This window comes from Ambystoma mexicanum, chromosome 13, assembly GCF_040938575.1.
Source record: "Ambystoma mexicanum isolate Mex_15411 chromosome 13, UKY_AmexF1_1, whole genome shotgun sequence".
NCBI classification, from domain to species: Eukaryota; Metazoa; Chordata; class Amphibia; order Caudata; family Ambystomatidae; genus Ambystoma; species Ambystoma mexicanum.
Genome location: NC_090938.1, coordinates 679,166,067 through 679,186,525, shown reverse-complemented (window position 1 = coordinate 679,186,525; position 20,459 = coordinate 679,166,067). Strand labels below are relative to the sequence as shown.

Sequence of the window (20,459 nt, the reverse complement as noted above, 5' to 3'; positions counted from 1 at the left end):
AAGAACGTGAGAAGTGAGGCGAGCTCCTGTTACAAGTGCCAAGTTAAATTCATTTAATATTGTGAAATGCAAAGGAGCTAAAACAGTCTCCCGTCACATGGGATGGAAATAGAAAATGGGCAAGCAACGAGACTTGAAGATTAGAACGTGCTCACTCCCTTCCATTCTCAGGAGCAGTGATACTGCAAGGCCAAGTTGAAAGAAGATTCAAATGGCACAGGGCATGAGTGATGGATGATCAGCTAATTTGGTGGAGAGGCAGGGTCAAATCACCCACCAGCTCCTTGGGTACCATCTTCCCTGCTGCTAGCGAGTTGAATATTCCAGAAGGGTACAAGCGTGCCAACCAACTATAGAGGGCCATGTATTGAAGAGCCCTATAGTTTGAGAGCCAATGATATATTGTGTGTCTAACAAATGTCAAGGAGGACGACTTGCACTAGGGGTGGGCACGAGTTGTCCACCTGACTATAAGAGATCCAATCACAATCCACTACAGAAAGTATACCCAGTTCTTCCCTGTAGACCAACCACAATCCCAAAGTAGGTTTTTATTAGTTTGCCATGTAGTATGAGTTTTTACTAGAAGAGTGTTTTTATGAAAAACTGTGTGACATCTGTTGTACTCCCCGTTTTAGCCAATTGAAATTAAAACCCAAGTGAGATTAAAACAGACTACTTTGCCAACTTCCTGAGTCGGTCCTATTATTGGTGTTAAGAGTTATTCTGCATCCCATCTAATGATGCACTACCTCATTTAAAAGAGCCATAACAGTTCACCCGTCTGTCCCATTGATCTCAGACATTCATGTTGCCCTCTCCAGAGAGCAGCTCCACCTCAAATCCTAAGACACGCCCAAAACAGGAGGCAAACCCGTTCTCATGACAGTCTATTTATTCCATTTTAAATGCACAACGAGGCACAGTTCAGGGTATAGACTCCTACCCCAGGCCAAGGCTATGCAAAATTAATTGAACAGTTTGAGCGCCCTAGGCCAAGTGCCCCTTGCCAATGCCAGACCTAGCGCTCCATTTGGTACAGTATAAAGCAAACTACAGGCCTTCCTGGAGGGAAGAATAGTCATGCTGGCCAGCACATTGATCCTCCCACCAACCGCCCAAAAAGCTGGATTTACACAAGAAAAGAATGCTGTAAACAAAACAAAGACACTCCCATCTGGAGACCTACATTAACATCACTGGCCATGAAAGAGTGCTGTGGGCAGAGGAGTGGCCATCAGTGCATCTTCTTAAGGCCTGCACCAGAACCCGCTGATGCCGCCAGCAGACGCTTCACACCGCCTTCTCGGCCTTCCGGCCACTGGGCAGGTAGAATAAGTTCTCCAGGTTCACCTCTGCCGCAGCGGTGGGCCGCAGCTTGCGCTCATTGAAGAGGCCCGACAGGTCACTCTCCACCTTGGTCTTGAAGCGGAAGGACAGCTTGTGGTTGAACAGGCGGCTCAAGTTGCCCTCCACCAGTGGCAACTCACTGCAGCGGCTTTGCCAGCGCCTCTTCCATGACCTCTTTACGCGGGGTGGCTTCAGCTGAAAGTTGAAGAGTGGAGCACAGTGAATGCTTCAAGCTGCAATGCCCCCAACAAAATGCAACGCAGCACATCAATGCACAAGCTCAGTCCATAGTAAACCCTCCCAACAAAGGGAGGGCATTGGCCAGAGGGGCACCATGCCTAGCTGTGAACTGGGTACACCATGCATCCAAAACAGCTTTACCACAACCTCCCCCTCAGCTTTGTCCAGCTTCAGGCTTGAGGGCCAGATCCATGTCGGGTTTTCAGGATACTGCTCTATAATCATGAGAAATTTGCATACAATGATTCTAAATGGATACACATTTTTCTTCTTGAATATTAATGACGGACATCCTGAAAACCCGTCGGCCCAGAGTTGGCCAACCCTCCTCCATATACAGAGCCAACCCCCTCTGCCCATATTGGGTCTACACTTGGCGCATTAAGACTTTTCATGGAGTTAGAGATCACAGTTCATGAACGCTCACCCAGACCCTTGTGGAACATCACTAAGCTCAGTTGCCACCAGGCCTCTTCTTGGCAGCAGCGTATTGAAAGTGGGCACAAAGATTTTACATTCCATTACTGAACCCACCCCTCACCAGAAACACGGCTAAGCATCCAAGGCCAACGTATCGCCAAAGCACATCCAGCCTCCAGCCACACCATCATCCAGGCTTACCTGCAACTTCTTCCTGTCTGGATCATGGACAACAAGGTGGCGGGTCAGGCTTGCCTAGAAACAAACAAAACTGCATAAACCTCACACCCAAGAAACAATCCACGCAACAGCACCCCAAGAAACAATCCACGGCCAAGCATAGAGCCCAATAGCCTGAAAGCCAAGTGAGGCCAAAACATTGGCCACAGGGCTGCTCACTGGCGGAGAACCGCTGCACAAGCCGGTGGTGCACGGCTGCGATTACAAGGAGATCCCCAAAGTCACAGCTTGCTAATGAGTTCCATTAAACCATGGTCAGGCACACCCCCCAATCCCTCTGCACCCACCCCACATGCAGTCCTCAAAGGCCTTCCATGCAGTATTTCCACCGAGTCGTCGTTTTGCATGGGTTATTAGCTGGACTGGTGGGGGGATTGGAGGGTATAGGAAGCGCCACTGCGAAGCTAGACCAAAACAAGCCATTGCTGAATTGGCATGGAAAACCTTCAGCCACTGCCCAAGGGTTACTACAGCATGGGCAGATTCAGGTCCCACCACATTGACAGCAGCTCACCCGCATGGCGAAGGCCTTCTCGCAGCCTGGAAAGTAGCAGTGGTACTTTAGGATGTGCAGGTGGTCCTTCTTGATGTGGTGCTCGAGGTTGTAGTCCGTGGTGAAGAAGGCCTTGCAGTCCTCGCGGGGGCACAGCAGCACAGGCTTCTTGGGGACGTGCGAGAGCCCGTGTCTCCGGAGGCTGTTCTGCTTCTTGAAGACCTTGCCACACAGTAGACAGTTGTACTCCACTGAGGAGGAGGGGGGGGGGGAGAAATGAAAACTAGGACAATGTCCGATTCATGCTTTCAAGCCTCCATCTCCATGAAGCCCCTACCACCCCCCCCCACCCTGCACCTCATATCACCACCTGGATGACATACAACGCCCTTGCGCAACCAATAAGTGGCACCAACAACTCCCCAGGTCAATCTACCAGGGAAGGACGCACTTGGCGTGTGAGGTTTCTAGGGCACCACCCTTAATAGTTAGTACTAATCGGAAAGGACGCACTTGGCGTGCAAGGTCTATGATCCTTTAGGGGTGCAAAAGCCTGCCCATGAGCCATCTGAAATATTGACACCAGCAGGATTTACTCTGCTCCAATGCAAACTTTCAACTACCATGGAACACTAGCCACACGGACTAGCAGTAGAAGACTCTGCATATCCAGGGTCTTGCATTAGGAAGGGGAGTGAAACCAAAACACCATCCTCGCCCTTCTGAGGTGCACCAGATGTCGGCCTGGCCAGATATTTAAAATGGAAATAGCAAACTGGGCCGTCCAATAGTACCCGCTTCCTGACAAAACCATCTACCTGCACAGTGCATGACCGGCCTGCACCCAGACGGGGGTTAAACACCAAAGTAAGGAGTCTGACCACTCTGCCCCTACCAAGAGATAATCCATCTTCTCAGAGTGGTCTCCTACATAAATGTGGTCCTAATCACATGCGAGACGACGCAACGCATACCTCTACAGAAAACAGGACGCAAGCCATGGCTGGTGCCAACAAAGTCCAACTGTTGGCCACTAAGCACAAGGGTTCCAAACCCATCTACTAGGAAGGAGTTGCCAAGAGGAACTGCAAAGCAAACCCCACCAGCCACCCAAGCACCTCAACCTGCAGCAGGTCCTAGGCAAAGCCCCTTCCTTACCTGGATGGGTCTTCAGATGCTTCATGCGCCCGGTCCAGGTAGTCGTAACGGTCTTGCAGTCATCGATGGGGCAGGGGTACGCTAGGAGACAGCAAAGCGTGACTAGCTAGTCAATTGCATTGGTCCAATCAGAGCAGCCAAAACCTGCAATGCCGATTCCTAGACCTACATTCAACCAACCAAGACTAGCGGACATCCTGTGTGCAAACACACAACTCACACTCATTCCACAAAGCAGAGATGGGCGACCAAAAAGGCACCAGTACAGGAGACCTGAGAAGCCATCAACCAACAAGTGCATTGGCAAGGTTGGTTTACAAGATGTACAATGGCACCCTTACCAGGTTCGAGATCCAACCCCCTGATGCCAGCAGGTTCAGAAATCACTACACTGTTCAGAATAAGGGGCATGGCTTCCATTGCCAAGGGCATTTTCAACGGGCAGCCATGGTGCAGTCTGTATAGATTTTACACAAGGGTAGTGTTGCATTCCACCCCGTTATATTAAGGGGTAGAGGAGGCATCACCAATCCAGCAGAGTATAAGATGTATCGTAGCACCCACTCTCAATGACCTGGACCAACACGACACAGCCCTCACTCCTTACCAGCATGCTTCCTATGGTGAGCTTTCCTCTTGGCAGAGCTGTCAAACTTCATCCCACAGCCTGGGCGCTGGCACCTGGAGAACAGCAAAGTGTTACAATGGGGACAAGCCCAAAATGTTGCTAGAAGCCCTGTGCACCCAAAGCTCCAGGCCAAAGTAAGGCTATTAACATTTGAGATTATGGTAGACGCACTGAATCTTCTCCCACCCTGTTAAAATGGGATATCATATTGTGCCTTCTTTATTGTATATTAGCCTAAGCCCAGTCGCTCTGAAGAAAACCACGCTGCAAAGTTCCGATCTTAGATCCGTCCACCATTTTGATTCTATTCTAGAGTGATTCTGTGTTCTAAAATGGTGGACAGTATTTCCCGCTTGTAACTAAGCCGTCCTGCACTTTGTACGTTAGTTAATGTGTAAACTGTCTGTTGTCGAATGTTTGGGTTGAGTAAAGAGGCCTTGTCCCATGTCTGACTTGTAGACAGGATTGTCTGCGCCAACAAGCCCGATCCACGGACATCCATCAACTACACCAATGCTGAACGTGTACACTAGCTGAACTGCATTGTATAGGACATGTGTTAAGGCTTATGGTTAATCCTGTGAATACATGGTTGCCATTGTGACTTGTCCATATGTAAGCCGAGGATGATCCATATGCATATAGTTGGACAAGCCAGAAGTGAACTCGGCACGAACCCTAGACTATGTATCATTACCCTGTAGAGGGGCTGGACATTATGATGGAAATGTATAAAGTGTACGACTGTTTAGACATCCAGTACTTCTCACACCGAAAGGGCTGGTATTCGCTGTGGAGTGCCAGATAGCTATCTGCATCTGATACTTTGTTAAAGATCTGTGAATCTTTATAAGCCTGTGTTGGTGCATTTCCTTTTGGGGGTACTTAACCTCGATATTTCCTTTTACTTTTACAGATGGCACCCGAATAGGGACCCTCAAGATTGATGCATCTCGTTGAAGGTTGACGCAGCTATCGGACCAGGATTGGACGGTGTAAAAGGGGGCCCCTTTCTTGAATGAGAAGCGATATCTCAGCAGCGCTGCACGACCCAATCCCTGGACGGTGAGCACATGGTCCGAGACAGCATCTTGACGAGGGTCCATATATTGAGGCGGGCAGATTTGCCAAAATCACCAACCACGTGGGACCTTTGTTAGTTCATGAAATCTGATCAGACATCCTTAGGATTTGATCAGGTGAGTCGTGACCCGGTTCTTAAGTATCCTGAATTTGTTTTGGCACATTACACTTGCAAGTGCAATTATTAATTGACCAGGTAACACCAGTATTCTGATATTGCCTGGGAAATTGTCTGCCCGTTTCATATTCCGCAGTGACAGACAAAATCTTTGGAATTTGGCCGACTGGCGCCAATGAATGGGTTGCCGGCGTGTACTATGTACTGTAAGCACGGCATTGGTGGTATAGTGTTTAATGATATTTGGCACAGACAAACTAGACATGTTTCCGAACTTCAGTGGCCAATCAATGGTAGTTTTGAAATGCCTCGTATAGAATACTTAAAATCCATATTAATAGGAGAGGGGGGGGGGGGGGGGGGGGGGAAATGGCCGCCGCCATCTGAAATACGCACCGCGCGCGTAAGAGGAAGTTTTACAAGGAATTGAACCAGCCCGCCAGCAACATCCAGCGCCCAGGAGTACTCCGGCCCTTCAACGAGGCGCGGCAGCCGCGAGATCAGCCACAGCGGTCCGCGGCGCCCGGCCCTCCGGTGGAGGTGGGGCGACCGGCCAGGCAGGCCACGACCGGAGTGATCGGCCCGGTGCGGGTAAGCAGTGCCCCAGGCTTAGGTGCCTGCCTTCCCCCCCCCCTCCATCAGAGCCAACTCCTGGGCCCCTGCGGTTACACTCCACGCAAACCGTAAGCGAGGGTCTTATCCCACTACCCACGCCGCTTCACAACACTCGTGAGCGCACTCGGCCACGCCACACCTCCGTCCAGCAGCCCTCGCGGGCCCGGGCGCACAGCCGCTGGACGTTCTCCCCATTCCTCTCCGGGGGGGCTGTACGCGGCAGTCGGCCACGAACACTAAGCCTCCTGCGAAATAAGGCCTGTGCCTCCTCGGCTCAACCGAGGCTCCCCCCCCCCTCCCCACCAAGCAACAAGAGCGCAAGCAGCCATTCCCGTTATCACGGAACTTACCCCAACAGCTCTGACTCACCGCTCCTACACCATGGACCTCCACGGGCACCAAACTCTGTTGAAACTCGTTACCACTAGCCACTCGCAGCCAACCTAAAGATCACCAAGGACCCTCCAGGCACCTTGCGGAGCGCAGAGACAGCCGTGTGGCGGGGCACCCGACTCTCCCGCAAAAGCGCTGGTAACGTGCTGCGAAGTCCGGGGCAGACCACCACGGAGCTTAGAGAGACCCCACCCGAATAACTAGCCAACCCCTGAAACACGACCGTGGACACAAGCACACCTTAGCACGACGGTCCTTGCTCACTGGAGCTTCCATAGGTAACAAAGCTGGATCCACAAACCCTGGCGACCCTGAGAAAGTTTAGACGCAATAACGCAACCATGGAAGCGGAAGAAGCCCAAAGCACTTCAGACATTCCAGGCAATGATGGCGACAGTGCGACAAAGTCTGACATCCGCCTGCTGCTTGGGGAGATTAGATCAATGCGAAACAACCTAACCGGAATAGTATCAGACCTACAAACGAAAGTGGCCAAAGTTGAGGACCGGCTGGAAGCAGTTGAAAACAACCAACAATCAGGAGACATCGCCACCATGCAATACGAGGCTAGACTCCTAGACCTCGAGCAGAAGGAAAGGGATATGGAATCAAAAGTGGACGACCTTGAAAATCGGGAGCGACACTCCAACATCCGCATAATTGGTCTGGAAGAAGAGCGCGGAGAGACAGTCAGGCCTTGAGAGTGCGGTGAAATCCTTAATCTTGTCTCTCTATGACGAGACCGCCCCCCCCCGGCCCTCGAGTTCGACAGGGTGCACAGGGCAGGGGGCTCAGCGAGAGGCCCACGATCGGTCCTAATCAAATGCCATTACTACACGCAAAGGCAGGACATTTTACAAAAAGCAAGAATAAAGGACACGATCAATTTCCGTGGCTCAACAGTCAAAATATACCAGGACCTCTCAGCAATGACCCTTGCAAAAAGAAGAGGGTGTCGTCCCCTCACGATCTGGCTCCGAGAGAAAGGCGTGCAGTACCGATGGGGCCATCCATTTTCCCTCACATTCGAGTTCGACAGCGAAGAATACAGGCTTACCTCGGTGGAAGAAGCGGAACGAGCTCGTCGTCACCTACAAGGCCCAGCAAAGGACTCGGACGCAGAGGGCCGAAGAGAACCCAAGGGCCCGCGCCGAGATTCAACTGAAAAGCCCTCGAGAAGAGGCCGTGCGCAACAGAAATGGAAATTTAAACGTTTGAACACTCCTTGAACTGCCAACACTGCATCTTGTGTCTGTATACTGCTTGGGTGCTCTAACCCTGGCTGAAATGCTTGCCATGGAGCTCCATTGAAGTTCCTTTTTATTTCTTTTTTTCCATTTAAAGCTCGTTTGCCTAGATGGGGCTTGGGGCTCAGAGACATTCTAGGTTTTTGTCCACCATTACGGTCTCCTGTGCACTCTGCCCCTGCACAAAGATCAACGCTACTACAAGGGCTTGAAGAGGGTATCTCCTAAAGTGGCCCTCTTTGGACGAGGGCGTCTCCTTTCTTTTTTCTTTACTCTTTTCCCTTCCCGGGTGGAGAGGATGCCCCGTATAGCATTCCACACTAGGGAGGGGCGGAGGGGACGGGGGGGAACCACATAACCACTCGACAAAGTAAACTCGAGAAGCACAAAGAACCATTTCAAAAGTACCACAACACAAGGCAGTTTTTCACTAACTCTAATATGAAACAAAGGGGTCAAGCAAGTAACAATACAAAAAATGCAATCCAAACCCTAGATTATGGCTAACTCACAGGGCATAGTCTTCGGCTCCCTCAATGTCAAGGGCTTAAATTCCCCGCAAAAGAGATCAATGCTAGCGAGACAGTTCGCGCAATCCAAACTAGACATTCTCTTCATACAGGAAACAAAATACACTAAGGGTGGAGAAAGAAAGATCCTGGGGAGAGACATAGGGGAAGCTTTTTGGGCGTCTGGTCTGGTGAAGAAGGGGGGTGTGGGCATTTTGCTGCGTAGGTCCCTGGGAATGCAGGTTCTTCATATACACAGAGACACGCACGGGAGATACATCGCACTTAAGGGGACACTGAGAACACGTACCATCACACTGTGTGCAGTTTACGCCCCCAACCAGGGGCAGGCGAGCTTCACCGACCCCCTGTTCGATTTCATTGAGGAATGGAGGGAGGGCACACTAATTTGCGGGTGTGACTTTAACGTAGCTATAGATCGTGAATGCGACTGGTACTCGGCTCGACCAAATTCCCTTCCCCCAAGCACGCTTCAGGGTGACAGATTCGCAACTCAGCTTAGGGAACATCATTTAATAGACACCTGGCGTGTAACTCATCCAGGGGAAAAAGTTTTTACTTTTTATTCACCACCACACCACTCCTTCTCCAGGATAGATTACCTATTACTGGGAGCGGAAAATGAGGGTGACATCTTAAATTCATCCATCCAAATTGTAGCCTGGTCAGACCACGACCTGTGCGGTCTAGAATTAGATCTGGGCCCACTCCCAGCCCTGGACCGCCGGTGGCGATGTAACGACCTGTTATGCAGAGATCCAATTTTTAAGGACTTCCTCACGGAAGCCATCACAGAATACTTTGACATCAACGACACCGACGGTATGTCACTGAACACAGTGTGGGAAGCAGGTAAAGCCACAGTAAGGGGCATTCTTATATCAGAGGGAGCCGCCAAAAAAAGACTCCGGCTACTCAGGGAGAAAAAACTTAAGGAAGAGATCACCCGACTAGAACGCTCCCTTAGGGATCTCCCCATTAGCGACATTGAAACGGAGATGAAAATTAGGAAAATGAGAGGAATTAAAAGATATATGGAAAGGTAAAGCCCTCACTCAGATTAAATACCTCAAACAGAAGTTCTATGAAAAGGGAGACAAAGCGCACACCATGCTAGCGAATAGACTCCGCAAACAAAGGGCAGATAGAGCAGTCCATAAAGTAAACAACGAACAGGGCACCCCGCTTACAAATTCCCAAGACATAGTGTCTCGCTTCTCCGATTTCTATGCAGACCTATATGCTGCAGAGACTGATAGTACTTCCCCCGACATCAAAGAATACCTAACCAATATGTCACGCCCTCCCATCACGGAAGAACACCTAGAAATGCTAAATGCCCCCATTTCCGCAACAGAGGTGCAGGGAGCGATTTCAGCCCTCAAGGTAGGCTCAGCCCCAGGACAGGATGGTTTCACGCCAGCCTTTTATAAGAGAAACGCCGGCACACTTGCGCCTTTCCTCGCCAAATTATTCACTTCCATCTTAGAATCAGGTCGAGCTCCCGACTCCTTCACTGAATCCATTATTATTGTAATCCCCAAAGAAGGTAAAGACCCCATAGAGTGTTCATCATACCGGCCAATTTCGCTCATAAATGTAGATGCAAAAATTTACTCCAGTATACTGGCCGCCCGCCTAGCCCAGATTCTCCCGCAACAAATCCACACCGACCAGGTAGGGTATGTAAGAGGCCGGCAAGGGGCAGACAACGTTAGAAAAACCCTAGACCTCATGGCAACTCTCCGAGAGGCCGGTGAGGACCCCCTCTTGTTATCAGTAGACGCCGAAAAGGCTTTTGAGCGTGTAGAGTGGACCTTTTTGAGAGCTGTCCTATAGTGGGTAGGGTTGGGAGCAGCATGGACACAAGGAGCGAAAGCACTATACCGATCTGCCAGGGCCAAGGTATCGATCAATGGTATCTCATCGCGAACCTTCAACCTTACTCGAGGTACAAGACAAGGCTGTCCACTCTCCCCTCTCATTTATGCCCTGGTCATTGAACCCTTTGCCCAAGCCATCAGGTCCAACCCGAACATCAGAGGAATCCCGCGAGGCGGTAGGGAGTACAAACTGGCGATGTTTGCCGACGATATCCTTTTGTACCTGACCGAACCCACTACTTCTATCCCAGCCTTTTTCCAAGAGTTGTCACGATACGGCCCCCTATCAGGCTTCCGGGTCAATCTACAAAAAACCATAGCTGTCCCCTTGAAAGACAATACTGCCTTAGCACTACGTTTAGAGACAGATTGGAACTTTAAGGTGCAAACCGACTTGGTCCGCTACCTAGGGGTTAATATAACGGTCTCCCTGCCCGACCTTTTCGATGCTAACTATACACCTCTGTGGGTAGCCATCCAAAAAGACATCTCCAGATGGCGCAAACTCTCCATGTCATGGGCGGCGCGTTTTACTGCCATCAAAATGAACATACTCCCACGATTTCTATTTTTATTTCAGTCCCTCCCAGTCATTGTTCCCGATTCCTTCTTAGTAGAAGTAAAGCGCACACTATTAAGATTTCTATGGGCAGACAAACGAGCAAGGATCCCATACTCCACACTGATCCAACCCAAAGAGATGGGGGGCATGAGCTTTCCAGACCTGGGAGAATATTATAGAGCATCACAACTCCGTATACTCCCGGACCACTTGTGGGAAAACCCAGAGAAACAATGGGTGGCAATAGAGAATGACATCTTCGATCCGGTCACCCTGGGAGAGTGGTTGTGGGTCCCGAGATCAGCCATGACACAAAGGATTAAACAGCACCCCATTTTGAAGGTATTATGGTCTCTCTGGCGCCCATCCCGAGCCATGCAGGGAATCACAACATGGCCCTCTCCTTTAAGTTGCATCTGGTCCCCACCTATTCAAAACTCACTGAGAGCAGTCCAGCAGTCACAGTCATGGTACGAGGCAGGCCTGAGTCGGGCAGGACAGCTCTGGAAAAACGAGGTGTTCACAACCCGGGAGGAATTACAGGCTGACTTGCAGGGCACAAGTGTCTCCCTTTTGTCTTTCCTTCAGCTGCGTAGTGCCATGCATGACCCAAGGTGGGGTAATTCGTTAAAGCGCCCCTTGACACCATTCGAGCAAATTTTAAGCTCCCCCCAAACATCGAGAGGCCTGGTATCAAAATTGTACAGAACACTAGTCACGAGGGGTCACAGTCCACGCCCACCTTCAGAAGTGAAATGGGAAACCGACCTATCCATAGAAACCCAAGGGGAGGTATGGAAAGGAATATATAGGGCGGTGTGGTCATCATCGGTCTCCATGCAATACAAAATGCACAACGTGCGATTACTGATGAGATGGCACTACACTCCCCTCCGCCTGTCCAAAATGTTCCCCGGGACATCTCCCTACTGCTGGAGGGGTTGTGGTGAGCAATGTGACTACTGGCACCAGTGGTGGGGTTGTGACAGAGTCCAAGTGTACTGGCGGGAAGTGCTGGGCTGGATTCGAGACATAGATGGGATCCCCAGAAACTCAACGCCCACACTAGTTTTGTTTGGAGTAGAGTCGGAAGATGACGAAACATATGAATCTTTAATGTATTTACCACGCAATCTTCTATTAGCAGCCAGAGTGTGCCTGACTATAAAATGGAAATCGATGGTCCTTCCATCAAAGAGAGAATGGTTAATTAAGGCCCACGCAATATACGAAATGGAAAGCCTAACGGCAGCGATAAATGAATCCCGCAGAAATATCGAAATGATTTGGTCGCCCTTTCTAGAATACTACACGACATATTGGGAGCCCACAGACTAAGAACACTTGCTTACCATTTCAGCCAAGCAAAGGAATCAGGGCAATGCCCTATGCCGCTGGACGATTGCTTGCTCCAAGCCCTGTGAGAGCCTGTCCCTTTCTTGCAGTAGCAACTTGCAGAGCCCTTGCAATGCTGTAATGCCCAAAGTGGTGTTGATTTTTCGTTTAAAGTTGTGTCCGAAGCAATAATGTCGAGTGGAGGGGGGTAGGGGGGAGGCTGGGGAGGGGGTGGGGGGGGGAAATCAGAAACACAGGACTAAAGTTTATCATCGCAGTACACTTCTACCCTCTTTATGTTCCTTATATATACACGTTGTATGAAAATAATACAGGGGTTTTTTGTTGAAGTGACCAATACTGCAATGGTCTTGTTGAAAATGCAAATAAAAACATGTTTAAAAAAAAAAAATCCATATTAATGCGAGACCTGCAGCATTTGACGTTTTACAAAAATGGAAGAAAGAAGCTATGCAACAACTAGAGTAGAGGAAAAACATGGGGGCCGTCATGATGAATGCCGAAAAAGCGTTGTTATAAACAGCCAGAGTCAGTTAGGAATATGGATAGGGCTTTTTCACTTGGTATCCAGAAAATTCATGTATCTGATGAGCTGATCAAACTCCTAAATCAACGTAGGCCTGGTGCCACTGCACCACCTCCGTATGTTCCTCTTCCTGTTGTTATTCCTCCTCCCATAGCTGCTCCTGCTCCTACCATCGTTCCTCTTAATGTTACTGTTCCTCCTCCTCTTGTTGCTCCTCCACCTGTGTCTCCACCTTTGCCTGCTTTTATGGTCCGGTGGGTTTGCCTGCTGCTCCAGTAACAGCACCCTTTTTGCCTACTCTCCCCCTTCCAAGTGGTTCTGTGCTGCTTGTAGATCGGGGAGCGGGATCGAGGGTCATAACTCGTAATACTGTGTCGCCAGAGAGAAAGCATGAATTGACTGCATGGGCTAGACATTGCATGGAGAGGGGTGAACAAGCTGATGTTTTTGCCACACTCTCGAACTTAAGACAATTTTCCTGAGAAAAACGTTCTCATTGAAGGATTGGGAGTTCATTTACATATGTGGAACAGGTTAAAAGGGTTAAGGGATCTGAATATTTTAGCATTTTCTAGAGATACTGTGGAGAAAGTACATGACTACGTCAAGAGGGTTTTTGTGTACAGAAGGGGGTTGGAAAGGTTACGGAATGAGGATGTAGATGGTGATAGTTTGGGCACTATGTTAGTACAGAAACGGTTCTTTCCTTGTCGTAAACCGATAATGAGGAAATACGAATTTGTACAAAAGACGCGATTAGGTGTATTTCAGACATGTTGATAACTCCCGTTGAAGTAGGACACATAGTCAGTATACGCCAGAAATGCAGAGGAAAGTGATACAGGTAATGGTAGAGTACATGAAGGATGAATGTATAAGAAGAAAGATTTGTTGTCCCGCAGAATTACTGATTATAAGAGGTCTTTTTCGTTTGACACTTCAGCTGCTTTAGCGCTCGATCTAGCTTTGTTGCTCAGTAAGTGTTCTACCTCTCAGTTGCCTATGAGAGAGGTTCCAACCGACATTTGTCCCAAAAGTTGAGATTCCAGACGATCCTGCAATGGGTGCAGTTGCTCAAGACATCACTGCACATTATGTGTCGCAGTTCATTCATGTCCCGTTTGAGACAGGAAGTGAACACCATTAAACAATCTGTTCCTGATATTAGGAAGAATCCGACAGGGTTCTACAAAGATAGTCTGTCTTGCAATCATCAGTATTTACCTTATGCGATATTGATGTTGTTTCCCGTACTCCTGCCAAACAGACTAGGACTGTAGACGATGTACCAGGGTTAGGCGGATACATGGGATAATATGGTTAGGCTCGCTAGAGAAAGGCCAGCTGGCGAGAGACCACCACAGGTAATATTGACTTTGCCTGAAAGCTATAATTCCTGAAAGGATTATTTGGGACAAGCTTCCTGCCTGTGTCCAAGGGTGCTACCAAGTTCTTCGGTTCGAACAAGTATTTTCCCGATTTCAGTGGACAGGATTTAAGTACGGAGTCTGGGAAACAACTATTTGTGGACAAATTGGTGTGTGGATTGCTGCCTGACATCCAGTCGCAAATTATGTCTTCAGAGAGCACTTGGCAAGCTAAAGTCAGAAGTATTGCATATGGCTCAATACTATAAGAATCGTGTCAACAAAAGAGTTGAAAAGGGAAAAGGTGACTATTACAGCAAATTGTTATAGGACCTAGAGGGGGTAATTCTCAATTTAGAGGACAGTATGTTCCACAGGGAAATGCGCCATTGGGTCCTGTAAACATAAACCAGTGTGCTTATTGCAGACAAGAGGGTCATTGGCATGCACAATGCCCGATCCTCCAGCAGAGGTTGAATAACGCATTTGGTAACATGGGTAGACGATCCAGAGGCCGCCCTGGGGCAGGGGGTCCTGGTAGAAGTCTGCTTTTGCAGGATTCACAGCAAGTGTGGATAATAGAAACATTTTTGATCATCCTTCTGCTGCTTACTCTCTGAAGAACTTCCTTTTGACGACATTCTGTTTTGTTAGGATTGCCTGAAGCAGGGTTTGGAACCGACGCCTATTCCCGTTAATCAGAAAGGTCCCTACGTTGAGATGTTAGTGGGAAATAGGAAACATCTATTCTTGATAGATGCAGGGGCACAGAAGTGTTCCATTCACGGGTTCCAAACATCAAACCAATGTTTCAGTAGGGTTTTCTGACACCAGTAGTCTGTCCGGTTTCTTCGCCAGTACCGATTACTTGGGTCCATTTATGGACCACTGTCCATGCCTCTTGACTACGAATTGTGGAGAGAATTTGTTGGGGTTGAATCTGTTTAAGGAATTAAATGCTGTAATTAATTTTTCTTCTGGAGTGTGTTTGACTATTTCACCACAGCAACTTCCTGTCTCAGTTTTTGACCAGACCTTTGCCGCCGGAATTCAGTGATGTTCAGTGTTTATGGGCAATTGATAATGTGTCTTGCAACTTGAGCCTGTAAAGATTATTTTGAAACATGGAGTAAATTTGCCATGTATTCCCCAGTATATATTTTGTGCATCATGGGGTGGAAATTGCAGTTAGTAATTTGTGGATTAGTCCGATTTTGCCTGTGTACAAAAAAAAGCGATAATGCAATTCCTTTCCGTTTCATTATTGATTTACGTGCCCTCAATAAGATTGTTGCTGCACAATTTCCCATTGTGCCTGATGTGATGACAATATTAACTATGATTCCAGCTTCAGCTACTCACATTAGTGTTGTGGATCTAAAGAACACCGTTCGTATTCTTATACACAAATACAGTAGATACTTGTTCGCGTTCACCTTAGGGGGACGCTCGTTTACCTTTACCCGTGCACCGCAAGGTTACATGGAGTCCTAGCATTTACATTAGGGCTTTGAAAGAGCATCGCGACACTGGAGTTGCCCACCACACCACTTGTACACTGCTTCAGTATGTCGACGATCTACTCTTAGCTGCTGACTGAGGGCACCGTGTCGTTGCCCAATTCACCTAGCACGACATGGACACAAAGTTTCAGTATTGTCAACAGGAGGTCGCCTATTTAGGCTATCTCCTGTCAAAGGAGGGAAGGTGGTTGACACCTGAGCAGAATCATTTCTAGCATGTCTGTCCCAAATACACAGAAGGAAGTCAGAGCCTTGATAGGAATTGAATTGCTTCTGACTGTAGGCAGTGGATCCCGAACTTCTTAGAGATTAAACCAATGTTGGCTTTGATGAAGGGCATTTCTTCGCCAATACTGTGGAACTTGGAACACCAGCAAGCATTTGAACTGCTCAAGACTGCATTGTGTTCGGCACCAGTTTTGGTCACACCAAACTATGAAAAGGTCTTAGTGTTGTATGTGATGATGTGCTTTGGCTGTATTTAACACAGGAACATGGTGGGAAGAATAGGCCATGCAGCTACTTTTCTTGCTCCCCTGAATCCCGGTGCATGTCCTTTGCCAAGATGTTTGAGAGCTGTCACTGCTGCTGCGTCTGTAAAACAGAGCGAGGGAATGGTCCTAGGCCATGCTTTAACCCTGATGGTACCTCACTCTGTAGATGTTCTATTAAACAAAAACGCAAAACCTCACTTCCGCACGATTAACAAGATATGAATGATCTTGTTACCGCATATTCAAATAAGGTGTTGTGTATTGAATCTGGCTGAACTTTTACCTTCCCACAAGGTACTGCTTGCAGTGACGAAGAGTCACATGACTGCCTTTACACTACAGAACAAGGCAGAATCGATCTAAAAGCTACTCCTTGAACAATCCACAAGGGGAGCTGTTTTGAGATGGCTCCTTTTTCAAACTCCCGGATGGTACATCCACGGCTGCTTATGCAATCACCACATTGAGCATGGTCGTGGAGACCAAAAGAATCACGCATTACCCTGCGCAGGCCACAAATATTATACCATTGACCCGAGCTTGTGAACTTTCTGAAGGGCTTACTGTAAATATATATACGGACAAGTCAGTACACTTTTGGGGTGGTTCACAACTTCAGCAGAACGAAGTTTCTTGACCTCACATGACACAAATCCAGTATGGCTCCTTGATAGTACGGTTACTCTCAGCGCTTGCACTCCCTACTCAGCTAGCAAATATGAAATGCGCAGCGCATCAGAAGATCATAGATTGGCTATCTGGTCAGCAAAAGCATTCCCTAACAGACTGCCACTGATCTCTTCAGAAAAGTATACTTCAAGGGAAGCCACAAATGCCTGAGGGAATTGAATCTGTGAAAAATATTCAAGCTGATGCCACTTTAGAGGAATCAGAAATGGGCTGAGGGTTTGGGAAAATTGGAGGACAGGTGTTAAAGTAGAAGGGAAATGGTTACTGCCTGATGCATACATTACAATGGTCGCTATGGCTCATGGTCCCAGCCATATTTGTGCACGAAAAGCTACCAAAATGTAAATGGGGTAGCTGAGCGCTTTGTCCAAGGGTGTATGATTTGTTTGCAGCATAATGTGGGAAAGGGCACATAGACTAGGGGTAGTTTTGGTCCACCTTCTGTCCCCTTTGAGGTTATACATTTCGACTTTATTGAAATGGAGCATTGCAATAACTACAAGTAGGTACTAGTGGTTATCTGCGCCTTTAGTAAATGGGTTGAAGCCTTTCCTGTCAAAGATGCCATCTGGTCGGACAATGGTCCACATTATCGCTGCTGTAATTCTGCAGATATGCACGGGATTACAGATTGACAAACGGTTCCATTCAGCTAGGCATGCTAGAGCGCTGGTTTAGTAGAAAGACATAACAGCATCATCAAGAACAAGCTTGCCAAGACGTGTGCCGGCACCAAACTGAACTGGCCGGACGCCTTACCAATCGTGTTATTGTCCATGAGAACGACCCCTCAAACTAAGACTGGGCTCTCTCCATTTGAGGTGGCCATGGGTAGGCCAGCTAACATTTGGGGTCTGCCAAAGCCCCGTTCACGTAGCGATGTTGAGCATGTTCTTCTGACTATTGTGGACAGTAACTAAAAATCTGTATTTGATTTACCACCAGGTGTGAGAAGCTTTACCTGTCTGATACGAGGGCCCAGGCCACAGCATACGGCCGGGAGATTGGGTCCTCATCACGTCGATTGAACGAATGATCTTGTCTCGCACCTCGTTGGCAGGCCCTACAAAGTTGTCCTGGTCTCAGACAGTGCAAGTGGAGGGCAGGAAGCACTGGATCCACGCGTCCCACATCAAGAGGATTCCTTTCCCACATGATACAGAAGACACAGAACCCCCTCACCAATACCGTAACCAATGATCACGAAGCATCAAACAGCATCGAGAGTGCGTCAGACTCTCCCTGAGCCCGTGGGGCCTGGGGGAAACAGCCACTTCATCTCCACATTCTAACAGTTCCTTTTTTGAAACTTGTGTTGGATCCTGCTTTGAATTCACCGCTTCCATCAGGAAGTAAAACGTTCACAGATCACTCCGTACCAGGGATCACAAGGTACGATCTGCGTCTGAGGAAGTAGACTTACTGCACGGTTCGGCTGTGCCATCAAGGAAAATAATCGAAGGGCTTGTCTCTTTGGCCCGATCTTTTGTACATAAGGGGATTCTGTTGGCTAGGGCTTTGGGAAAAAGACAAGAAAACGCTCGATCTGGAGATTGCCAGCAAATTAACTTGGTGAATTCATTGAAGAGACAATGCCTGCAACCGCTCCCACTCGTACGGAACAGATAAGAGACCGTGTGACCGATCGTAAAAATGAACAATCGAATGCGTGGGCCCTGAAAACGTATTGTGGTCTTGTGATTATGTAACTGGTTTCACAATAGTCCCATCGCCTTAGGATTCCGGTATCTGGAAGTACATCTGTTTGAATTTGTTACCCACTGAAAATGTACCCACTGTTTCTAAACCTTTTGTGCATATGCACACTTTCTCCTAGAGACCCTCAGCACAGACAGTTACCATAACAATACTCTATTACTCATTATGAATGCCACACATGCCATTTGTAATAAGTCCAATTGTTGTGTCTGCTCGCATTTATTGTAACACAGGGATAAGAGGCTGGGTTGGTATATTCATCCTTTACCTTTGACGACTGCATGCTATGCTTCTCTAAGGGCACTATTCTTTGGCCGATGGAACGATAGCATCTCAGGGAACTGCGATGGCACCAACATACGTGTTCTAACGCCCTTGGGATGTTCACTCACGAATAGGAGCAAGCCTAATGTTGCTTTTATTAGGCCTTCTGATACTGTCCCGTCCTTTTCAATCTTGATCTCTTTCAAGATGGCTCCTATAGGCAATAGGGATGCCACGCCACCTTATACTGTTAACCACAGCCCCGATTCAGTTTTTCTGCATACAGAGGAATGGTACTCAGTCAATAGGTGATTAAGGGTTGCGCCAATGTTGCGAATTTGACTAGTGAGGACAGACCTTTGTATGAAGTCAAACCTGTCTTTGTTTGGAAATGACCTGTTGCTTGAGCATACGAGTTGCTTAGAGATACAATGCGTAGAGCTGATGGATCGAGTGAAGTAGAGCATGCAGAGCAGACTGGAGTACGTGAGTGCATCGTGCGAACCGGAATGGGTGGCGGAGACTGTGGAGTGGATAGGAGTGCATGGATCGGACTGGAGCACACAGAAATGCGTGACGTATATAATATGGTTTGAATGCAGAGAATGTTCGGAAAGAGCATATAACACATCGTATCACACCACCACGCTTACTTTCCCCTCTACACCACCATTCAACTAGAACACAGATACTATGACACCATTCGGTATAACTGTTCTCATACTAACATCCGCCGCATACTCCATCATTCCAAGTAAAACACTGCTGGTTACACAACCCCAGCCAGGTGTTCTCATCAGGCCTAACACAGCCATACTTGGTCTGGGTAAATCCTGCCAGAACGAACACATACTCCCGATCCTTCAACCAGCACACCTACCGCTAAAATGCAGCCATTACACAAATACTGTGCCAGCTGCACACATAGCCGGTGCTCACTCGCACCTTTGACTCCCTCTACTGATCTGAACTTCGGTTCCCAAGGGCGTTCAACCTACCAGCGCCTTCAGACCATACCAATGGTATATAAGGCACTATATAAATGCAAAACAACATAACGTAGCATTTCCATGGTTACCCAGTGATTGGCAGGGAACCTGTTATTTAGGGATTCTGTTACCCATGGGATTCATTGCTAGCACTGTAGAAATTTCAAAGGCTCATTCACGGCGGGACGAGAATGGCGATACTTCAGGGCGATGTAGCTAAATCTGTTGTGCCATTGGGGGCAAATACTGAAGATATCAGAAGATAGCGAGAGGACCATCTACCGGACCACTGACATACTCAATAACATGACTTATAGAACAAAAAGCAATAAGGTTAGTGGCACAGAACCGGAGGGCATTAGAGGGCACCCTGGCTGAGCGTGGTGGGGTATGTAAATTAGTGGGGTCTGCTTGCTGTGTGTTCGTGCCAAATTCCTTCCCAACAATTTAGAGCAATACAAAATCTGCACGTCCTTAGTTCAGAAGTGCATGTTCCTGAGGGAAACTGGGATCTTAGCGCTTGGTTCTGGGACTTCTTGTGATCTTGGGGATGGAAGCTATCAGTCTTACT

General features: G+C 48.2%; 1 protein-coding gene across 1 annotated transcript in view; it reads right to left on the bottom strand.

Annotated features, from left to right (window-relative positions):
• Window positions 1-877: 877 nt before the first annotated feature.
• Window positions 878-20,459, bottom strand: part of LOC138521697 (P43 5S RNA-binding protein-like) — a 32,412-nt gene continuing 12,830 nt past the window's right edge. Inside the window, exons 5-9 of the mRNA XM_069634712.1 lie at window positions 4,509-4,582; window positions 3,902-3,982; window positions 2,765-2,994; window positions 2,212-2,265; window positions 878-1,545 (exon numbers count right to left, since the gene is read on the bottom strand). Of these exons, the coding sequence (XP_069490813.1) occupies window positions 1,294-1,545; window positions 2,212-2,265; window positions 2,765-2,994; window positions 3,902-3,982; window positions 4,509-4,582 (691 nt within the window). The 3' untranslated portion in view covers window positions 878-1,293. The remainder of the gene's footprint in view (window positions 1,546-2,211; window positions 2,266-2,764; window positions 2,995-3,901; window positions 3,983-4,508; window positions 4,583-20,459) is intronic.